The 23,024-nt window shown below is 44.5% G+C and overlaps 3 protein-coding genes and 1 long non-coding RNA gene across 36 annotated transcripts in view; 3 read left to right on the top strand and 1 right to left on the bottom strand.

The window, feature by feature from the left end:
- arvcfb (ARVCF delta catenin family member b) overlaps nucleotides 1-6,395 on the top strand; it is a 112,032-nt gene extending 105,637 nt beyond the window's left edge. For 25 of the 32 annotated variants that reach the window (XM_083526485.1, XM_083526483.1, XM_083526489.1 and 22 more), the window contains 3 exons: nucleotides 1,504-1,595; nucleotides 2,722-2,834; nucleotides 3,920-6,395. In XM_083526485.1, the coding sequence (XP_083382611.1) occupies nucleotides 1,504-1,595; nucleotides 2,722-2,823 (194 nt within the window). In that variant the 3' untranslated portion in view covers nucleotides 2,824-2,834; nucleotides 3,920-6,395. The remainder of the gene's footprint in view (nucleotides 1-1,503; nucleotides 1,596-2,721; nucleotides 2,835-3,919) is intronic. The other 7 variants (XM_083526499.1, XM_083526500.1, XM_083526506.1 and 4 more) reach the window with 1 other exon arrangement.
- Nucleotides 6,396-6,459: 64 nt separating this feature from the next.
- On the bottom strand, nucleotides 6,460-15,849 carry naaladl1 (N-acetylated alpha-linked acidic dipeptidase like 1). Its single transcript, XM_083526510.1, has 19 exons — nucleotides 15,421-15,849; nucleotides 14,595-14,767; nucleotides 13,255-13,373; nucleotides 12,587-12,709; nucleotides 12,214-12,406; nucleotides 12,039-12,132; nucleotides 11,831-11,935; nucleotides 11,047-11,132; nucleotides 10,839-10,958; nucleotides 10,446-10,531; nucleotides 10,258-10,321; nucleotides 10,041-10,108; nucleotides 9,860-9,951; nucleotides 9,683-9,776; nucleotides 9,300-9,381; nucleotides 9,051-9,224; nucleotides 8,551-8,638; nucleotides 8,362-8,454; nucleotides 6,460-6,678 (listed from the first exon to the last, which is right to left on the bottom strand). The coding sequence occupies exons 1-19, from the start codon at nucleotides 15,621-15,623 to the stop codon at nucleotides 6,492-6,494; spliced, it is 2,244 nt and encodes a 747-aa protein (XP_083382636.1). The 5' UTR covers nucleotides 15,624-15,849; the 3' UTR covers nucleotides 6,460-6,491.
- LOC310718024 lies at nucleotides 6,699-7,647 on the top strand. The gene is made up of 2 exons (XR_014531038.1): nucleotides 6,699-7,093; nucleotides 7,355-7,647. It is a non-coding gene; the product is annotated as an uncharacterized lncRNA (long non-coding RNA).
- A 452-nt stretch (nucleotides 15,850-16,301) lies between the features above and the next one.
- Nucleotides 16,302-22,474, top strand: erap1b (endoplasmic reticulum aminopeptidase 1b). Of its 2 annotated transcripts, none has more exons than XM_083526473.1 (18): nucleotides 16,302-16,612; nucleotides 16,915-17,417; nucleotides 17,496-17,634; nucleotides 17,728-17,862; nucleotides 18,235-18,355; nucleotides 18,455-18,609; nucleotides 18,750-18,863; nucleotides 19,085-19,216; nucleotides 19,292-19,423; nucleotides 19,509-19,660; nucleotides 20,035-20,114; nucleotides 20,193-20,376; nucleotides 20,476-20,635; nucleotides 20,708-20,892; nucleotides 20,970-21,131; nucleotides 21,198-21,338; nucleotides 21,643-21,724; nucleotides 21,802-22,474. In XM_083526473.1, the coding sequence occupies exons 2-18, from the start codon at nucleotides 16,927-16,929 to the stop codon at nucleotides 21,985-21,987; spliced, it is 2,751 nt and encodes a 916-aa protein (XP_083382599.1). In that variant the 5' UTR covers nucleotides 16,302-16,612; nucleotides 16,915-16,926; the 3' UTR covers nucleotides 21,988-22,474. The 2 variants fall into 2 exon arrangements, with proteins under 2 accessions (XP_083382599.1, XP_083382600.1); XM_083526474.1 differs by having other exon boundaries at nucleotides 16,309-16,612; nucleotides 16,912-17,417.
- Nucleotides 22,475-23,024: the final 550 nt, after the last annotated feature.

Genomic DNA, 23,024 nt, shown 5'->3' with positions numbered 1-23,024 from the left:
AGCACCGACCTTCATAAGTCAGAGTGCCAAAATGACAACATCGGGAGCTGTGCAACTGGCGCCTCACACGTGAGTCTCTCGCCGGACTTCCACAAGAACAAGATCTGGCTCGATGGTCAGCGTTTTGACACTTTTGCGGAGATCCGCAGAATCACAAAGGTTGTTTGACATGCTTTGAAAAAGAAGACTTCCAGGACACGTTCCAGAAGCTGGGAGCGATGGATTCCTGTGCAAGGGGACTATTTTTAGAGTGAGAGTGTGGAAACAGAGCTCGTCTCGAAACTTTTCGATACCACCTTGTGTGTATGTGTATATATATATATATATAAAATGTGCGCATACTGTATATGCATATATACATATATTTATATATATTAATATATGTATATATGCATACTGTATATGCATATATACATATATTTATATATATTTTCCCCCTTTTTTACGGCTCTAATGCTGTCGGTGAAATTCCTCTTTTTTTGAATGGGATTTCCGGTGGGCTCTGAGGCGTGCTTTTTTGCGCCGCGTACACAGAGCCTGTGTGCGCTGAGCAAACAGCTGCTAAAGCCATGGAGCTCTAACGTGATCCTGAGCATACATCGTTCTCATCTCTGAACCCATGACATTTCTACGCTACGAGGGTGTGTGTGTGCGTGTGTGTGTTTATGGACATGAGCACTCCGGACACACGCTGTCTTAAAAGTGTGTCCTGCAAGCGAGGAATTTAATTATGGGCTTCAGTTGGAGCTTTAGTTAGAGCTTCATTTCAGTAGGAGGGTAGAAGATGGTGTCTGGTGTTATGGGCTGGTTGAAGCTTCAGGAGTTTGCTAACAGGAGTTTGAGGAGCATTAGTAGATCTGTTAGTAACTTTAGGAGACGTTTCTGTCTGAAATCCCGGCGCTTCAGTAAGGTGAGTAGTAGGTTGTGGACAGGATGTAGATGTGGCAGGATGTTGAGTCTTAGGTGCTTCGTTCCTCGGCTGGGTAGTAACCGTTTTAGCGAGGTCAGCAGGAAGCGCCCAGGTGTCCTCAGTAGTGTCAGTAATGTGATCAGTCGCAGCGGAAGGTGTTAAATCTCTAAGAGGAAAGGATACTGACGGCTGCACAAGTAATAGTGGTGTGATGATGACTGTGAAAGCTGACAGCAACACGGTAACAGTATAAACCCTTAGCGCGGCTCTCATTTTCACCCTCGCCGTTTCACGTCCCATGATGCCGTGCGGCTTCGGCGGGGCTGACTGACAGTAATTGGACAGAATGTGAGCCGGTCTTGTGCAACAGCGTACAAATGTTGACGGAAGACAGAAAGAGGAGGAAGTGAAGGCATCCCATTTCAGATGCTAGAGGAAAAAACTCTTAAAAAAAAAAAAAAAAAAAAAAAAAAAACTGCGATGTGTATGGAATCACTGGCACGTCGTGCACGCGTCCCCGACAAGCCCACCCCATCAAACACACCTTCATCCCTCCATCACTGATGCCATCTTGCCTTCCTGTCTCCTTCCAGATGGTTATTCCACCATTGACCAAAGGGATAAAGAGTGCAAGTACAAAACCAGCGACGCCTCGTCCGATCTGACGGAGCACGAGCCTCTGAAGGTGAGATTCCACAGACATCCTATTTCAAACGTCCGAATATTTCTGATGCAAATGTGTTTGTTTTTGTCCCGAGACGGCAGGATAAAAGACACATTGCTGTTTAAGCTTCTTTCCAGTGTTGCAATTAACGAGATATTTTGTCACTTTGAAGGGGAAAAAATAGTGATCCTTTTGCTTGTGTGTGTGTGTGTGTGTGTGTGTGTGTGTGTGTGTGTGTGTGTGTGTGTGTGTGTGTGTGTGTATGTGTGCACATCCCACAGCGCTTTTGCTCTTATTTAAAGTTTTCTTATTTGCAAGCGGCAGATAAATTTGTGTGTGTGTGTGTGTGTGTGTGTGTGTGTGTGTGTGTGTGTGTGTGTGTGTGTGTGTGTGTGTGTGTGTGTGTGTGTGAGAAAGAGAGTGTGATTGCTATGCTCGAGACTGCAGAACAATTTACACGTGCTTTCCGTGTGAGAAACGCGATTGATCAAAGAGCTCCACCAGAACACGGACCAGCATGAGGATCTCAGGGTTTAATCAGAACGATCAAACGGAACGAAAGCCTCAGATTCGTATAACCAACGCTTTTGAAATAAAGTGGGAAAGATACGTTTTTGAGTGAAATCTGTAGTACCGCTTCTAATTTACCGGTACCAGTCTGGAAGGTCGGGGGATCGAGTCCCAGTTTTACCAAGCTGCCTCTCTCTTGGGGACCTTGAGTTGACCAAGGCCCTCAACCCTTCATTCTCCAGGGGGCGCTGTATCCCCCGCTTCCTAACATCGCATGTACTGTAACGTACATGTGACAAGTAAAACCCCCTTTATCCTTTTTTTTTTTTTTTTATATAGATACCTTCCCCACACACACACACACACACACACACACACACACACACACCCTCCCGCTTCAACTCGAAAAATTTTGTTTTGTCTGTTTGTTCTGTGCTTGTTTTGACTCGCATGTTTTTTTGTTTGTTTTTAATAATGACTAACTCTCAGTACACTCGTCTCTCTCTCTCTCTCTCTCTCTCTCTCTCTCTCTTTTTTTTTCTGTCTTTCTTTCTTTCTCTGATTGTGAAATGCATTTGTTCTTTGCTAATTATTATCATTTATCTTTTTTTTAACCCTGTATCTCCCGTTGCTGCAGAATGACACGAATAGGAAGCACTATATCCGGAGCAACAGGCCGACAGTGAGTCTTGTGGACGCTTGCGATGTCAAGCCTCAGCCTGTTGACTCCTGGGTGTAAATGCATGCATGGTAGGTCTTCCTCTGAGCATCTCGCTTCACGGGATTGCAACAATTGTGTCTTTGGCCAGTCTACGTTGTCCAACACCACCCCCCTCCACACACCCCCCCGTCCCCCGTCCCCGTCCCCTGTTTCACCCAGAGAGACGCCTGTGCACTCGAGCTCCATGAAAGCGTTATAGAATAAAGAGGGCTCTTGTCTCCAGTGTCAGTGTCAACTCGCCATTTGCTGTTATACTCTTCTGAGAAGATGTTCCACTGGATTTTGTGGAGATTTGTTCATCAGGAGTGCAGAGTGCTTTAGAAGGCCACTCAAGATCCTTCACACACTACCAACCCATGTAAAGTATATTTTCATGGAGCTGGCTTTGTCATGCTGGAGCATGTTTGCATCTCCTAAGGCAAGGCCCATGTTTGGAGAAGAACCGCATATGGCCGTCAGATGTCCTGCTACTTTTGTCCATGTAGTTTTACTAAAAAAAAATGTAGTGGCCCAGTGGTACAAGAGAAAAGAACCACTGAATATAAAGAAAGGCAGTAACGTGTCTCTCTGGGTTTTCAGGAACACTTCACCTCGCTCTCGCTTCCTTCACCGAGCGCACACACTCCATCCCATCACCTCATCCTGCTCGGTTTCAGGTGGCCTTCACCGCGGTGCCTTAACGGGAAACACGCGGGCTGATGCACCGTGGGTTCTTCCATGTCTCCCTATCTTTCCGTTAGAAGGCGGGGCTTCACACAGGGGCGTCTCCTCACTTTCCTCTTTAAACTCTAGGTGAAGACACATGAAGGCAGGTAAGTCCGCAGGTCCTGAGGATCCTGCAGTCGCGATTATAACGTTTATCAGCTTCCTGAAAATCATCCATCCTCTCATCCCTGCTCTCATCCACCGCTCCATCAACTGGAAATATGATCATGTCGCTTGTGCTCCTGTAGCTGCTTTTCCACCAACACACACACACACACACACACACACACACACACACACACTAGAAATCCCTGTGTGACGTTCTAGTCCTGAAGCTGTTCAGAATATCGAATTTTGGATTTTCCTTTCCGATTTTTTACTTCTTTTTTGTGCTTTTTCTTCTTCTCAGGCTTAGCCAGCGGTCAGCGCTACATCACAACCAGTCAAAGGATCTCACGAGACACGAGTCACCACTGCCATTTCCTCCACGATGTCGCCGACGTGGACTCATCAGCAAAGAGACACACACACATACACACACACACACACACACACACACACACACACACACACAGGACAATTCTCACACACATGCATTCCCAGTGTGCGGCCAGGGTCCGAGCAGCACGACACCAACGCCATGGATGATAAAGGATGAGTGCAGCATGGAGAGCGAAAGTGGTGATGTTGGCAGGAACGTGTATGGAAAGAAAAAAGGGATAAAAAAAAAAATTTAGTTTTTCTTTTCTTTTTGTCATTTCGATACGGATGTTGCCCTTTTCTTTTTGTTTTGTTTTTTCCGGAAGAGAAAAAGTCTGATTGATGGACGTCGTGTCGTGAGCAGAGACGAAGAGACGCTTGTCGTGAAATCTGCAGAGCGCCACGGAAACCTCGCTCATTTCTTGTCCTCTGTTCCAAACCGCGGCCTTTCGGTTGTCCTTTGTGTCGCCGCCGTCAGCAGTGTTAAACAAGTGAATGTGCGCTAACAGGGAGGGGGGGGGGGTTTGTGTGTTCGCATCATCGCGTTCGCTAACAGGCTAGGTGGCGTTTTTATCGTTAGCAGGATTAGAATTAGCATCCCAGGGTCGGGTTCACGCGCGACCCCGGACGCAGTCAGTGTTTTAAAGTGTTTTATATTTCTGTTGCTGTTGTGAAATGTATATTTGAAAAAAAAAAAAAAAAGAAAGAACGCCAACACGAACTCCGTCTGCTGCTCGACATCTGTGAGTTTCACATCACAGTTTACCGCACCCTCGTTGTAAAAATGAATACAAAATAAATGAATAATGAAAGCGGGGTGGATTGAAGGTGCAGATGAAGGCAGTGGAGGAACGCTCGTCCTGCTGCTCTGGCGAAGATCTCAGAGACGAGCCGAATGTCAGAAGTTGTAACTCGTTGTGTAACAGTTCGGCAGGTTAAAGGTTCGGACCCTGAGCCCTGAATCTCTTCTTCGTGGCAGAGATTGGACTGGATCGGATTCTGCTGTAAATGTGATGTAAATGTCCAACATTTCCATGCTGTAGAGGGAAAACTGAATGATGGATTACTAACAGGTGGGATGAGGGGGAAGAGGGTGTTTTGTTATGGGTTTTTTGGGTTTTTTTTTCCTGGATCTGGCACAGGTCTGATCTGGGGGGAGGAGTGATCTGATGGTAAAAGATGTAATCTGGTGGTAGACGGTGTGAGCTGATGATGGAGTGACCTGATTGAGTATTCTGGTGGTGGAAAGTCAGATCTAGTGGGAGAAGGTGTGGGCTGATGGAGTGATTTGGGGGTAGAAGGTGTAATCTAGAGGGAGAAGGTGTGAGCGGATTGATCGATTTGATGGTAGAAGATGTGAACTGATTTAGAATTGAACTGAAGGTAGAAGGTGCGATCTGGTGGGAGAACGAGGTAGAATGTGTGATTTGATGGTGCGATCTGATGTAGGATCGATCTGAAGGTAGATGGTGTCATCTGGAGGTTGAAGGTGTGACCTGGTGATTGGAGATGCGACCTGGTGAGGTCACGTGATCAAGCAGGTCAAGCAGCATGCACCTGGCGTATCCCTCCTCATCACGTGACACGTTTGCAGTGGTTTTTTTCCCTTCCATTTAGGTTTTTTTTTTTTTTTTTTATAGTGTAATAACCGAGACGTCTAACACCAAGAAACAGCGACGAGGTTGTCAGTAGCGTTCTGTATTAACTTTTTTGTCGAGTTTTTGGAAGACGAACCGAACTCCGTAAATCCTCCTCCTCATCCAGACTGCCTTGCTTTCTTTCTTTCTTTCCTTCTTTCTTTCTTTTCATTCTCTCTCAGTACACAACCAAAGGACTCGGGGATTGTATATTCCGAAGTTGGCTCTTCGAGCGCGAATATGATTGTATATTTACAGGAAAGGGCGGAATATTGGGAAACGAGACCTACCTTTGTAGATATCACACACACACACACACACACACACACACACGGTAAATGTACAACTCGGTAGCAAACGTGTTTGTAACTATCATATGTGCCTTAACCCTTCTCTGTGTTAGATCGAGAATAACTGTGTTTTCTATTAAGCTCTTTGTTGTTCCCTCTCTCTCTTCTCTCTCTCTTCTCTCTCTCCATTTCCTCAGTGTAGTCTAAACTGGTGGTGGGTTTAATTCTTTTTTTTTTTTTCCCGTTTGTTGCCTTGTGTTCCACATTGTACTCTGTAGACACACTAAGCGGGGTGGAGGACGTAGAGGAGGACGTCGCTCATGCTTTCGTAGTGCTCGATGCCACGATGCTCCAGAATGTATTCCGTACATTTTACTAATCCCCCCCTGAGCGGGAACACAGCACTTGTTAGAATCCAGCGGAGATTTGTAGGGTATCACTTTGGTGTGTTTTCAAATAAATCATGCCTGGAGAAAAATCGTGTTTTTGTCTGCTGTGTAGCGCTTTTATTTGCTTCTTCTCGACTGTATACAAAAGGGTAATTTTTGTCGTGTGCTGCCGTGATGCCGCAGTGTCACAGCGCCGAATGAGCCTCGGTCAGAGTGTGTGCCGCCCCGGAGATGGCCTGCGTGACGATGGACAGGTGTTTGTGCGCTTGAGCCCAGTCCTGCTCCTGACTGCTCTTCATCGCTTTGGCCACCGCGTCTGCCACACCTGGAAACGTGGCCACACTCGAGGAGCGCGACGCCCAGATCACATGCCTGCGGGAGACACGGCGACGTTTTACACTCATCTCACGTCACCACAACCCCAAGGTGCTCTATTACAGGTGTTTAGCTACACATCTGCACAGTGGGGTTTTACCAGTGCTCGATTTCAATGTAAGAGCACACATCTGCACAATGTGGTGTATTACTGGTGCTTAGTTTTACTATTAAAATGCACATCTGTACAATGTGCTGTGTTCCGTTTCAATGAGTGCACATCTGCACAGTCTGTTATTATTATAATTTTTTTTTTTTTTTATTAAAGTTTTTATTCACTATTATAATTCATACATTTTTGTGTTTTATAGATGTTTGATTTGACTATCAGAGTGCGCATCTGTACAATGTTTTGTTTTCAGTTGTTTGGTCTCTCTCTCTGAGTGCACATCTGCACAGTGGTGTATTACAAGTGCCAAGTTTCACTATTAAAATATACATCTGTACAGTGTGCCGTTTTACATGTCTTCAAATTCAATGCAAGAGTGCACATCTGTACAATGCTTTAACTCACGTGTACTTAGTTTTACTTTTACATTCCAAATCTGCCACAGTGTGGTGTTTTACAGATGTTTGGTTTCTCTATAAGAGCGCACATCTGTACAATGTGCTGTTTTTTAGGTGTTTGGTTACACTGTAAGAATGCACAACTGTACAATGTGGTGTATTACAGATGTTTGGTTTAACTATTACTGGTGCTTAGTTTCACTATAAATTTGCACTTCTGTACAATGCGCTTTGTTACAGATGTTTGGTTTCACCGTAAGAACGTGCATCTGTACAATGGTATATTTCAGGTGTTCAGCTTCAATAAGTGCACATCTGCATATTTTGGTGTTTTATAGGTGTTTGGTTTAACTATAAGAGCGCACATGTGTACAGTGTGTTGTTTTACCTGTCTTCAATTGAAATGCAAGAGTGCACATCTGTACCATGTGTATTAAATGTACTTAGTTGCACTATTAATTTGCACATCTGCACATTTCGGTGTTTGATAGGTGTTCGTTTTCACTGTAAGAGAGCACATCTGCACAGTGTGGTGTTTTACAGGTGTTTGGTTTAACTATGAGCACACATATGCATAATGGTAATTTACAGGTGTGCAGTTTCCTTGTAAGAATGCACATCTGTTGGTTTCATTAAACAAATGCACATCTGCACAATGTGGTGTTTTATAGGTGTTTTAGTTTTATGATTGAACATCTGTACAATGTGGTGTATCACAGGTGTTTGGTTTAACTATAAGAGGGCACATCTGCATAATGTTTTTTTTTTTTTTTTTTAAAGGTGTGCAGTTTCAATGTAAGAGCTGTGCGTGTGTGTGTGTGTGTTTCATTTTTTAAGTTCAGTTTCACTAAGAGTAGAGAGTAACATCTGTACAGTGTGCTGTTTTACAGATGTTCAGTTTCACTGTGAGTGCACATCTTAACATCCCTACAGTAAATGATGATAAATATGATTATTAAATGTTGTAAGGTGAGTCCAATATGATTCCAGTCTAATTCTGGATCATGATTGATCAGCAGCTCTGATTTCAAAATATATTAAAAAAAAGGTTTTAAGATCTTTGTATGGAGTCTCCAGTGTCGACACATCACCATAGTGTAGATTGTTTTTCTATAACATTACAAGACTTACTGTGTTTCATGTGTAAACACAAACGGTCTCTGTAACCGCTACCTGAATGCGTATTTGTCAGGGAAGGCGAGCGGGTTCAGGAAGGCTCGGTCCAACAGCATGAGCTGGTCATTGATCCTGCGAGCTTTCAGCGGCCTGGCAAACAACAACAATGGTGTGTATCTTTCTTTATTTGTGTTAATAACACGTATACAATACTTCAGTCCTCCAGCACAAATCATTCTGACTCACGAGTTGTTCAAAACGTCAGAACTGCTGATAATCTTCTCCAGACTCTGTGCTGCATCCTGAAAAGACTTCACTGCTTCCTTCAAGGAATCTAGAACAAGATTCAAAGAGGTGTTATGTTAAGTTACAGCGAGTAGGGATTTGGAAGGTTACAGTCCCAGAATCCACTCTTGCTGGACAGTATGATTACTTGCAGATATTTTAAGATTTCATGGTGGTATCGAAAATATTTAAGGTGTTCTAACTCTCTTTCACCAAATGTCTTCCCTCAGATGCCTTAAAACCTGGCAGTAGAACTTGCTATTGACAGTCTGGTCCCTGGAGATAAATGTTAAAGACTATGAGCATGCACTCGGTCGAGGTGTGGACCTGCCACACTTTTTTTCACAGGGTTGGTGCTCCCTGTGACTGTACATGCAGATTTGTGCTGCCATCTGTTGGCATGTTACAAAACTAGTCTCTAAACATTTTGATACCACCTAATATATGATTTAATCCTGTACCCATGGAGATGCCATTATTCTTCAGTTCAGCTTCGAAGTTCTGCACCGAAACGTTGAGGTACTGCTCGAGTGTCTCGGCGTAGTCGCTGCATTTAAACGGGAGCAGAATGCTGTCGGCCAGTCGCAGCAGGACGTTCCCCGCCGTCCTCGCTACCGTCTGGTGACTCGTGAAGCCTTCATCAAGAGAAATGTAACCTCATGAGGCAGGGGGGAGCATAAAGGAGTGCACTGAAAAGCTAAAAAGCACACCTGGGTCAATGAATCTGTTCACGTAGTCAAAGGTGTCGTAGGCCGTGTGGTACGCAGGGTAGATCCGTGCACTAGTTTTGCTCTGCAACAGCAACAAGAAGCAGCTTTATCAATGATCAGTTTTAACCCTAGGAAGGACTACTTCCTGCTCCATTTCTCACTTCAGCATCAAAGGACGTGTCGTGTTAGACACTCAAGCGTCTCAGCAAATCACTTTGATCAACACCACAGGAGGCGAAAAAAACCTGAAGGCAGAAGTGCAGATCACACTCAAGCAAAGGTAAAGAAATATTTAGAAAGCCATTGATCTGTGAGCCAGAATTAATCCAGGTTTTTATTTGATTAGATTTTTCTAGGGGGGTTGAGATCAAGAGGCGTCTGACCCGGTCGTAGGTGTAGGCGATGTCCATCGAGGATATTCCCAGGTAATGCATAAATGCAGCATAGTCACTTCCTGCTCCTGTCAGGTATCCCATACTGCCAGAACACCAAACAGTAATCAACACGCAGAACACCGGCTATAATTCACCACCACCTCGTAAGAACAGAATTGCACATACTTGGGGATGACTCCGTACGTGGGACTCGTCCGGTTTGAATGTTTCATCCAGTTACTGTAGACGGATATACTTTCCGGTCCAGGTATCTTCACCTGATTATAACGTGTCACGTTGGACTTGTCATATTTATCAGTCAGAGATGTATTACATGTGTTGAGGTGCTTGGACCCCTGTGTCTCACCTGTTTGGAGGCAGTAAAGATGACGTCTTGCGCTACAGGGCTGGCTGAGGCTTTCAGGGTGGCATTTGCTGTGAAAGAGGAACAGGACACGATGAGACACCACCGCACATTCCTCACTGCTACTTTCTCTTACTGACCTCTGCCAATCCCGATTGTGACATTTCAAATCAACCCTTCAGAGATTCAATACCAGCGTTTATTAGTGACAATTAGTTACCGAACACGGCGATATCCACATTGATGTAAGCCACTGTTCTCTGGCTCAGTTTGCTTATGTACTCCTGATAAAAGTAAAAACAGAAAGAGATTCTTTTGGAGAAATGTGAACCAGGTAAACCAGGAAGCATTAAAATCATTACTAAGAAAACATTTCCCGTAAACCCAAAATATGCCCTTTACTCTCACCTCAGCGTATTCGGCAGATCCGATCAGACCGAATTCCTCGGCCCCCCAGCTGCCGAAGATCAGCGTTCGCCGAGGCCTCCATTTTCCTTTTAGGAACAAAGAACATCTGAGGTTGTCCTCTTACATGTGAGCACAACTGTACCTTATAGCAGCTCTCAATCCTTAATCAGGATAATCCTGACTTACTTACCTTTGAAGATTTTCTTTTACTTCATTACAAATGAATTAGGAAGTGCATAAGGTCTTCCTCATGCACGACCTCAGAAACATCTGTGATTGGTTAGAGTCACTTTAATTGCCAGGGAAGCTGGTATATGCCCCTTTCACTTAGAGAGGAAAGCCAGTTATGTTTTCTGGGACTTCATAGCATTGGATGGTTGTGCTTTAATTTACCTGTCTTGACCTTTTGGCCCAGTATTCTGGTGATCTCCAGCATGACGGCTGTCCCACTGCTGGGGTCAATGGCACCGTGAACCCAACTGTCTCTGTGGTTCCCATATATCACGTACCTATCTTAAAACACACACACAATAGCGATTAGATGCAAAACTGAACAAGGGCATTGTTTTCCTTTTGTCTGTATAGATAGTTCTACGCTTACCAGGCTCTACACTGCCCCAGATCACTCCCATTACATTCGCAGAGTCATTTAATCCTGCCTTGTTGTACACATCCAGCTTCACATCACTGGAGAACAGAATCACAAACAAAACTTAGATTTTTATCCTCCAACTACGAGTCTAAAGATCTTCAGAAAATCACTTCCTGGTGTTTGTGGTAATGTCTACATGGCCTGGCTTCTGTACATTTGTTTTTGAAATATTCGTGACAAGTTCTCATTGCAGTGATGTAATAATAGTAGTGTTTTTTTGCAATAAGAAGGAAAATGAATTGAACACTGAAGACCCTGGCCTTAAGCTATTTGCAGTACAACAACCAAAGGGGACGGTACAATTTGTAATCAAAGTAAAGAAGCTTTGGAAAAGAGCAGAAGGAGCATATTCCATCCATATCATTCAGTTATGAGTAAAGACAATCCAGTGTTTTACTCTCCCACACTGAATGAATAATGGTGTAATCAAAACACCTTCCTGATATCAAATTCACCTATATTACTGTGTGATATGAGGACGCTTGACTGGCGGTTATCTGTTACATGGCAGTCTGTCTGCGAGCCTATTTCTCAGATAAGGAGTGTGAAGTAAAGGTTACGGACGAGAAGCATACAATTTCAAAAAGTTTAAGAGCTCGCTCTGTCAAAAACAACCTGACCGATTCGACATCACTCTTCAAAAATCAGGTGTTAAGGTTAAATTTGATGCCCTCGTTGGCGTTGCCTCTCGCAAGAACTCTTTAGTGAGTATGTAAAGCCAGTAAAAACCTACCAGTCTTGAAAACGAGATGCGTTTTTGAATCCTGGCCCACCGAAGTTGTACTTGCAAGGAAATGATCCCTGCCAGGATTCAGGAGCCTCAGACCCGGCAAGCTCGCTGTCACAATCATCACAACCGTTCAGTGGTTAGCATGCACATCTGTACATTCTCTCCGGTCGTAATATGCTTGAGACATATTAGCTAACGGTTCTCCACTCACCATATTAGCATTTGAGCATCTTCAAAGCCTATTGGCTGCATGGGAATGGGCGAAACCCCGGTGATGTCCTTCTCTTCGATTCTGTACGTGTCCTCTGGAATTGGGATTTTTTTTTTGAGTAAATATTAGAACGCTGATAGAGTATGTGTTATGTCTGTGCGTTACTTGTGGTTACTTTTGGCAGCCAGGTACGGGGTCAGCTGATCTCCGAAGTTTGTTTTAAAACTTCCTCTCTCGACCCCGGAGGGCGGGAGGTACCACGAGTGGGGGTATGTTTCATTTACGTCGGACATCTTTCCGTCGTTGATGTCATGGGGGTCTGTGTAGACGAGCACCCCGACGACGCCGAATGGGGCAGCGTTGATTCCCTGTGCAGGAGACAGGACAAGTAAAAAAAACGGCCGTAAACACACGTCCCACTTCCAAGAAGATCCTATCTACAACCTGAACTACCACATAATGACGATAAAGTCAAGGGAATTCCCCTTCAAACAATCCAATGTACTGAATCATATGGATAAAAATGTGTTGATGTGGTTTGTGCTTACTTTGTCAACCCTTCCCGCTCCTCCGTATCTGACAATGGCGATCGTTCCAATCAAGCCGCCCAGGGTTTTGTTCAAAAGCTCGTAGTCGCTCACTTTTCCCTGGTTGGCATACACCAGTTTTCCCTGTACAACATATTAAATGTGTTTTGTGATTAAATGTTCAGCATTGATGCTGCAACTCTTCTCTGCGAGCTGTGGGGCCCCTGATGGCCTCAAAGGTCAGCAGATAAATCGTTCCTTATCGTCCTGCGATCTGTTACTCAGGGAGCGTGGAGTGAAAGTTTCTGAGAAAGATGGCTCAGTAGAGATAAAATAAATCTGGAGTGACCTCGGGAAGTAATAACGAAATGTCTTTTTACGACTGCTTATAAAAAGATGCACGAAGGTTGGTTGTCTTTCCTCAGACGTACCGGGGGTCACACGTAGTGTGTTTTAATCAAGAGGTTCACAAAACAAATTATACGTTATACCCTTGAAAACACACTCATCACATATGGGAGGGGGATTCTGACCCACAAGAGTTAAACATATAAACATAGCTCTAACTCGTCCTTACAGCTGCTATAGCGTAAGTGATAATGAACTTGTTTCATGGCTGTTTAACCACATGGGTCAAAAGTACAACGCAGGTGAAAGCAAATTAGGTTGAAGTGGATTGAAAGAGACACCTTGGTGTTTCCCGCCGGTCCAAATGCGGCGTACGGCTGCACCACTTCCGGGTCGTCCTGCTCCGAAAAGTAGGTCTTCTCCTTTTCCCGTATGTAGTACAACACGTCAGAACCTCTCACTAAAACATAAGGACAAAAACAGTATTAATACACACGTGTGTGAGCGAGAACAGAAAGTCAACTCTCAGATCCTCAGTCCAGTTTTAAGATCACAGTAATTCAGCATCTTCTCCTATTAGCACCTCCCTGTCTGTTACAGTGTGGTTTAATATACTGTATGTGTCCTGCTATAGAACATCTACACCATCAACATCTACACTGCTGCAATCATTCAATAGCTAGAACTTGGAGCAGCATCAGCATCTGAGGAACTCAGGCTCCATCAACCACCATCAGCTTCATCTCTCTCTCTCTCTCTCTCTCTCTCTCTCTCTCTCTCTCTCTCTCTCTCTCTCTCACTCACTCACAGTCTACTTCTAACTTTATTTCTCTCACTCTCTTTTGCTCTTTCTTTCTTTGTCTCAGTGTCTGTCTCTGTTGCCTTTCTCTCTCTCTCTCTATCTGTTTTCTTATCTGTAAGATGTCAGAAATAAAGAAAAAGAAATCCTGTATGATTGAGTTTGTTAAGCTCTTGTTGCCATGGTTACACTGTTTCTCTTATTTTTGATGGCTCTTTCTCTCTTTTTTCTCGTCTCTCTCAAATTCGAGTTCAGATATGTTTTATAATCGTGACTGGGGCGTACCACGATGTTGCCAAAGCATTTATTAATCCTCTAAAAGGTTAGAAAAAATAATTGGAAAAGGGTAAATTAATCTCTCTTTCTCTTTCTCTCTCTTTCACTCTCTAGTTATTTTCATCACCGTTTAAATATAAAGGGCAATAAAAACCCAGTATGATTGAAAGTTTATAAATCCCTTGTTGCCGTGGTTACTGCATAACCGTGTTATTGCATTTATAGTCTATAAAAGTGATCATGTTGACTGATAGCTGATGTCTCTGGATGATGATGTATTCTGTCGGATTTCTCAATCTCATGTCCATCACAGAACTTTTTACGATCACTGCAGTGTGCTTTATGTTACATCCCACAACCCATGATTAACCCCTTCACTACACGCTGATAGAACGTTCCATCAGATGGTGTACTTTTCTGTGACAGCGTTTTGAGAACTAGATCGCAGCTGCTATAGCGTAAGTGAAAAGGGGAGTATCTCCCTGTGACGCTGATTCTTTTCCTGTAACAGCATCAAGTTATCAAGAGTTTTCCCTCCCTACAGAGTTCCAAGAGCAGGATGAGAGGATTAGCATCGCTTCTGAGATCTCCCGAGACTCCACTCACCCACAGTGACGTTATTGGGCTTGGTTTTATCTGGGAAGGACAGATAGACGGTGTAATCCTCCCTCCATGCAGCGTCCAAACCCGTGTCTTTGTCCCGCCAGCGCTTCAGCATGAAATCGACCGTGGCTTCATCTCCGGCTGTCGTGGCCATGTGAGGAACACGGGTCAAGATCCTGCAGGAGGAAAGGGGACCAGGTCAGTCCCCTCACGCACTCACACAAACGTATATCAAACTCAACCTTATTTTTGGTGTACACACTTCTGTCCACTGCACTGAGCTTCATCTACAGTATGCGACTCATTTCACATTTATGGCATTTCCCTAAAGCTCTTATTCAGAGACAATACTATTATCTTATTTTTGCAAAGTAGCAGTGGAGGTTCAAGGGCCTTGCTCAAGGGCCCAGCAGTCTCAGCTTGGTGGTGCTGAGATTTAAACTAACGATCTTCTGATCAGAAGTCCAACATCTGAGCTACCACTTCCCTCATAAAAATCTCTAGAATAAGAAAGGGTATACCCGGATGTCTGTGAAAAAGAAAACGCTTTCAGAATGCCTGATCTCACCATTCAGTACCTCTTCTGAATAGAAATAAAGACGTGGAGAAGGAATATCTACTTTGGCTTGTTGCCTGCTAAGCTAATGTTAGCCTAGCATACCCGGCTCGGACCACTGTAGTTACTGGAACTTCTAAACTAACTTTCTTTCCTTGGAAATTCCTAATGCTAAATGCTTGTGGTCTTTTCTTATTTCTGTATTTTTGATGGAAAAAAAAAACAATGATAATTTGATCTTATTAAATGCGCTTTATTTCTGTTTCGACTCACTCGAGGTTGTCTTTAATTTGCATGCTGTCCACCTGAGCGATGAAGTCCTCGATGAAGTTCTCGTCCACATCCTGAGCCACCTGCTGGACCCACTCGGGTAACGGGGTCGAGTTCTTCTGTTCGATCCCGAAGTGTCCGATCAGGATCCCGACGGTGAAGACGGCCGCTCCGGCCAGAGCAAACAGCAGCAGCTTCTTCAGCATGGTGGAGTTCTCTCTAATCACTGATCTCACAGCTCCTTCAGCATCTACACTGAACTGTAATCTACCGATCCTCTAAACCTACTACAGTGCTGCAGGATTGTGACGTATCGGGACGTCAGATTATGGCCTGGTGCTCAAGGTCGGGTTTTTCTCTGAGGAAAGGGTCAAAAGGTCCATCCCGGAGATGAACAGAGCTTCAGATAAGACGCATCATCTCTAACCATAAAGTTTACTGATTAATGACTTTGTGGACATTCAGGTTGGACTTTATCCCTCCATAAAAAATAAAAAAAAACAGGAATATCAGTTTATGATCAAATGGTAAATATACACCACACATCCTCACTGTGGAGCTTCTACACAACAAACACTTATACAGATTATCAAAAAGAAGATTTCATTTCATTTATATCTGAGTCCAGGAAAGGGGGGGGGGTGTAAAAAATTTTCAGCAATCAATCAATTAACTAGTTAATTAATTAAATGGAAAAATAAATCATGTAATGAAAGAATTAATTGGTATGTAAGTACATGAATAAATATATATATATATATATATATATATATATATATATATATATATATATATATATATATATATATATATATATATACTTTCGTTAGTAAAAGATGTATATATATTTATTTACGTACTTGCACACCAATTCATTCATTCATTACATTATTTATTTTTTTTTTTCAAATCCATCATGGCCGCCGTTGTATTGGTGCGATCGTGTCTGCGCACGGTTTGCGCATATCACTCGGTAACGCTGCGGAACTCGTGGCTTTGTGTAGAATTGTTGTTGTTGTTGTTTGTTGTTAATATCGCGAGCCCGCTGTGTCCTGGTCATGCTGTTCGAAGTGTCAAACATTTCAGCGTTTCAGAATTTCAACTTTCCCATCATGCACTGGGGGTTCAGGTGGTTTTATTTTCACTTTCACTCTGTCGGATGATGAGCGGTTCGTTCCTGCGCAGCAGAGTCACTGTGAGTAAATGTTACTGGCTTTGGTGTAAAAAGTAGCAGATCATCAAAGTTCAGCTGTAAAGCAGGAGATTTGGGCTGATTTTATATATTTATTTAATGAATATTACACAAAGGGATTACATGAAGTAAATAACGTAAATGAATCAGAAATTCCTCCATAAAAAAAATAAAAAATTCAAGATCAACCTTTTAAATTTGAAGATATTGATGGTGCATCATCCTCAGATGTGGAATCTTAACTCTATGTATGTGATATCAGTGTTTCACATTTGATTCATTTCCACTTCCTGGTTTGTCAGCAGTTTCTGTAGAACATGGCCCTGCTGTTTTTCTTCCTGAGTTTCTTCTTCGTGCCATCATCTTGGGCTGCTGTGGCACAAACCAAAGACTCCTCGTTCCCAAAATCCACCAGCGGAGAGACGTTTCCCTGGAACAAGATGAGACTTCCTCAGACCGTCTCTCCGTTCCATTACACTCTCCTCGTACAGCCGAACTTCACCAGCCTCGACTTCAGTGGGAGCGTGAAGATCCGAGTTGACGTCCTCGAGGACACCCACACCGTTGTTCTCCACGCCAAGGATATCACCATCTCCAGGGCGGGTCTCCGGGATTTGGCTGAGGGTCACAGCCAGGCTCTGAAGGTGCTGGAGTATCCAGCCTACCAGCAGATCGCTCTCGTCAGCGAGAACATGGTGCTGAGGAGAGGAGGGGTCTACGTCATCGAACTGGAGTTTGCGGCCAAACTGTCCGAGAGTTTCCACGGGTTTTATAAAAGCACGTACCGCACCAGCGATGGAGAGGAACGGTGAGGAACCTGTATAAAAGGTATCTTTTATACATTTTGTACACGAATTTCGTACATCACCGGTGTTTATGTGGACAGGGTCCTGGCTTCGACGCAGTTTGAGCCGACGAGCGCGAGAGCAGCTTTTCCCTGCTTCGACGAACCCGCGTTCAAAGCCAACTTTACCATTCACATCCGCCGAGAGAGCAGACACATCTCCATCTCCAACATGCCCAAGGTAACCCTCACACACCACATTGGCTTCAAATATGACTTACATTTCTACCTACAAATAATTGCTGTCTCTCGTCATGCTTTGTCACCGTCTCAGCTGAGGACGCTGTCTCTCCCGGACGGACTGTATGAGGATCAGTTTGACGTGACTGTGAAGATGAGCACCTACCTGGTGGCCTTCATCGTGTGTGACTTCCTGTCCATCAGCAGACACACTCAGCATGGAGTCAAGGTGAGAGCAGATTTTTTTTTCTTCACAATAATGATGATGATGATGATAAAGAGCACGTCCTTTTTACTCGTAATAATGTCACATTTAAGGAAAGAGCTCGGAGTCTCAGCAATAAGGTGGTATCGAAAAGTTCTAAGAATAACGGTCCGGCCACGCGTGTTTTCACGTCCGCTATTTCATCATGGACAGCAAGTTCAAAAGAGCAAGTGCGAAACTCTGCGTGAAACTGGGCAAATCAGCCACAGACACGTTTGACGTAACATACGCTTGATGTACGCCGATGCCGTGACCAGTCTTCCGAGGTGTTTTTTCCGAGGTCTTTACACACAATATTCACACGTGTTGATTTTGATGCTGTGGTAATGTTGCCAGATCTCGGTCTACGCCGTACCCGAGAAGATCGAGCAGGCCAAGTTTGCTCTGGATGCGGCGGTGAAGCTGCTGGACTTCTACGATGATTACTTTGACATTCTCTACCCTCTTCCCAAACAAGGTGCGAATCTGTACAACTCTCATTCAGACAGAGCAAATATTAAACCAGAGGCGATGTAGTTTATTTGTTTATGGGTCCGGTGTCTCTGCTTCCTCTCAGATCTCGCTGCAATCCCTGATTTCCAGTCAGGCGCTATGGAGAACTGGGGTCTGACCACATACAGGGAGTCGGCTTTGCTGTTTGACCCCCACAAGTCCTCGGCTTCTGACAAGCTGGGCATCACCATGATCATCGCACACGAGCTCGCCCATCAGGTCCGACACTCAAATGAGGTTTTCAGCCTTACGGATGGAAGTAGAACTTTTCATGTACATGGTGTCCCCATGGACCTGCAAAAACAGTAAAGAAATGAATAAAGGTAATTGAGACCTTGTGTCTGATTCCTTCTGAGCAGTGGTTCGGGAATCTGGTGACCATGGAGTGGTGGAACGATCTCTGGCTGAACGAGGGCTTCGCTAAGTTCATGGAGTTTGTGTCGGTGAACATCACCAACCCCGAGCTGCAAGTGGTGAGACTTTTCTCTAACACATGAAACCCTGCTGACTCATCGATTTCCAGGGGACTTTTCAAAAAATCATTTATAAGAATGACGATTAAAAAAATATAATTAAATAACACCAAGATAAGGATTATGTTCCCTTTTGAGGCTGGTTCCTCTCAAGGTTTCCATCTCCCAGAGTTAGTATGTAAAATCTAATGTAAATGTGATGGTTGTTGTGTCCCCTGCAGGAGGATTACTTCATGGAGAAGTGTTTTGAGGCGATGGATGTAGACTGTTTAAGCTCCTCCCACCCCGTGTCCACCCCCGTGGAGAACCCGGCCCAGATACAGGAGATGTTTGATGACGTCTCTTACGACAAGGTTTGAACGCAGTGTTGTGTGTTTAGCCGTGGCATTGGCGTGGTATTGGCATGTCTAAAGTGTGTTGTTTATCAGGGTGCGTGTATCCTGCACATGCTGAGGGAGTTCCTGAGTCCTAAAGCCTTTAAAACGGGGATCGTTGCCTACCTGAAACGCTACAGCTACCAGAACACTGTTAACACACACCTGTGGGAGAGTCTGACCGATGTGAGTACACCCCCAGGGGTACGTGCGAGGGTCTAGTATGATCGGAACAATGACCCGAACAATATCGGATTGTTTTTCCGCACAGAAGCAGCACTCTGAGGTGGACGTGAGGGCAATGATGGAGACGTGGACGCTGCAGGAAGGCTTCCCGATCATCACAGTGGAGGTTAGAGGTCGAGAAGTGCGTCTGAGTCAGGAACGATTCCTTAAGGGCGAGGACATGTCCCAAAACTCGGGGTGAACACGGCACACACTCGTCTAAAACATCTGGACATCAGCCACATTTAATTGATAGCACTTTACTCACATAACACTTTTTTTTTAAAACATCAGCGCTCTCGTCCTGTCCTGACTACCGAGGCAGAGACACAAGAATTTTATCTTTCCTAAATGTGCTGAGATGTCGTCAGTTGTCTCTGCTTACTTTGTCAGAAAGCTCAGGTTACTCAGCGGTTCTTTTAGAAGAAATGTTATCTTTCCACACTTCTTAGATGCAGAAAATAATAAAGTGGACGTGGCTTTAGAAGATACGTCTTCAGCTCATATGCTACACATCACACTTTTGGTGTCTGCTTGCTCCTGTTTACTGAGTGTTTCTGTTTGAGGAACAGGTTCCTGTGGCACGTTCCTCTGACGTACGTCACCAGCGGGTCGAGCGCAGTGCATCGCTTTCTGCTTAAGACCAAGACAGGTGTGTACATGCACACGTGCACTGTAACAAAGAACAACGTGACTTTTTCAGTCCTTTAATAATGAGCCTTGCTTACAGATGTCCTGTACCTGCCCGAGGAAGTGGACTGGATCAAGTTTAACGTGGACATGAGCGGATACTACATCGTCCATTACTCGGGCTCAGGTTGGAACGACCTCATCGCTCTGCTCAACCACAACCACACGGCTCTGAGCAGCAACGACCGCGCCAGCCTGATCAACAACGCCTTCCAGTTGGTCAGGTTAGCTGCCCTCTGATGGGACTTTAGACACACAGTCTACGCTTTACATCGTATGTACTTTTAACGAGTGCGTTGCGTGTCCTTCACTGTGTTGGACAGCGTGGGGAAGCTGCCGCTGGACAAAGCTCTGGACCTGTCCCTGTACCTGAGCAAGGAGACCGAGATCATGCCCGTGACGCAGGGCTTCAGTGAGCTCGTCCCACTTTACAAGCTGATGGAGAAGAGGGACGAGCTGAAGGTGCTGGAGAACCAGATGAAGGTCAGTCATGGACTAGCTTTTAAATACGTGCGGCAAGGAATTTTTTTCTGACCTTCTCGGTTTCTCTCACAGAGCTACATCGTGCACCTGTTCCGCAAGCTCATCGATCAGCAGGTGTGGAGCGATGAGGGATCGGTGTCTCAGAGAATGCTTCGCAGTTACCTCCTCCTGTTCGCGTGTGTGAGGGATCACCTGCCCTGCGTCTCCAAAGCCGCTGAGCTCTTCAACAAGTGGAAGGAGTCTGATGGCAACATGAGGTCAGACCTCACAGGTGCTCATAGTTTTCTCGATGGATGAGGTGGGGAACACACCGTTTTTTTCTCTCTCGTTGCAGTCTTCCTAACGACGTCAGCCTGGCAGTGTTTGCGGTTGGAGCTCGCACCGAAGAAGGATGGAACTTCCTGTTTGAGAAGTATCGTGAATCGCTCTACACTTCTCTGAAGAGCCGGATCAAGTCGGCTCTTACCATCACGGCCCTCGATCACAAACTGAAATGGTGAGATTTTATAGTTCATCTAATCTTTATCTGCTACAACATCTCTAATAATAATCATCTCCGCAGGATGATGGAGCAGAGTTTGGAGGGTTCGGTGATGAAGACGCAGGACCTGCCGTACGTCGTGGTGTCCATCAATAGGAACCCTAAAGGCTACAAACACGCCTGGGATTTCCTGAGGGCAAACTGGCACTCGCTGGTGAAGAAGTGAGTAGAGCTTATTGTAGCTCAAACAGGAGGTTCTTACAGCCAGTATGGAGATGCAGTTCAGCCAGTTAGAGTCTGAACTCTACTCTTTGTAAACGTTCCTCTAGAAGGTATACCTCCTCTGTTCCTCTAGATTTTGAGGTAAGGGCATTTCAGGTCATTTCAGAGGAGCATTAGTGAGGCCAGGTACTGATATTGGGTTCAGTCAGCGCTCAGGTCAGGTCTTCATGGAGCAGGTGGTCACTATACGCCCACAGATATAAAAGGTCAAACACGGTATAATGTATTCACTCGTGTGTTTCAGGTTCGACCTCGGCTCCCACTCCATAGCGCACATGGTGACGGGGGTGACGGGGCAGTACTCCACCAGAGAGAAGCTACAGGAGGTACGGATGAAAACGTGAATCTCCGTTCTGCTTATTTGTAAGACACTGAACATGATCTCACTTCGGGTCTCCTGCAGATTCGCAGTTTCTTCGGTTCTCTAAGCGCAGAGACGGGCGCTGAGCTGAGGTGCATCCAGCAGGCGCTGGAGAACATGGAGGAGAACATCCGCTGGATGGATAAGAACCTGCCGCTGCTGCAGGCCTGGCTGAATAAGAACCATCCGGTAGCACGGAAGAGCCCCGATTTACACACGGACCTGTGAAGATCCAAAATCAGCAGCACCTGATCACTGAAACAGATAAGAAAAGAAATTAGTCAAAAGTGTGTGTGTGTGTGAGTGATTTGGTGGTGTGTGTGTGTGGGTGGGGACCTCAGGTGTTCCCCCTATAAATAAATCAAACTGATTGAGCCTTATTTTTATTTCTTTGCACTGATTTGGATCAATATGTTCATTTCATTTGAGATTCTATTTATTTTCAGATCACATACAAAGGCAATAAAATGAACACATTTTTGCAGCTGTTTCTGGAAAAAGTACAGACTCCCCTCTGCTCATTGAGAGGAAAGAAAAAAAAAAAACACTCATCTTTATTTAACATAAAATAAAAAGAAGAGTAGTTTTGCACTAAATTTGTAAAAAAGATTTTTTTTTTTTTTTTTTTTTTTTTTTTTTTTTTTTATATGTGTTTTACCGTACAAATGTTTTGATCGATTTACATAAACGTTTAAATAAAACTTTCGAAATTGGACTCCGTCTCCACTGGTAATAACACTACTATCTCCTCCTGTCCATCATCAAACTCCTCCCCTCACAACACACACACACACACACACACACACACACACACACACTCATCCAGCAAACACCCCGGAGGAAACAACCAACACCTGCCTACCTACCAGTGATGGACAAAGCATCATTACTCCACGTGTGGAACTGAAGGAACGACAGAATCTGTACTGAAAAATACACTCACTGTCCACTTTATTAGGGACATTCATTTATGCACATTTAGCAGCCCGACGTCTAAAATCATACTGATACTGGAGAAGAGCTTCAGCCAACCACTGGAATGAAGGAAAAATCTGATCTCTGTGACTTTTAACCCAGTGTTTTCCAGGGTCCTCGATGGAGTTATTTTCAGAAACCTGCTGATCTCCTGCTGGGATTTTCATACAACAGTCTCTAAAACGAACAAAGAAACGTACACAAAAACATCTTCACCGAGAGCCGGCGGAGGAGAACGATCAGTGAAGAATATGCAGGAGCAGCTGGAGTATATACTGTATATGTGTGTA

The sequence above is a fragment of the Silurus aristotelis genome (assembly GCF_946808225.1).
Source record: "Silurus aristotelis genome assembly, chromosome: 23".
NCBI lineage: Eukaryota > Metazoa > Chordata > Actinopteri > Siluriformes > Siluridae > Silurus > Silurus aristotelis.
This window is presented reverse-complemented; position numbering and strand designations above follow the sequence as displayed.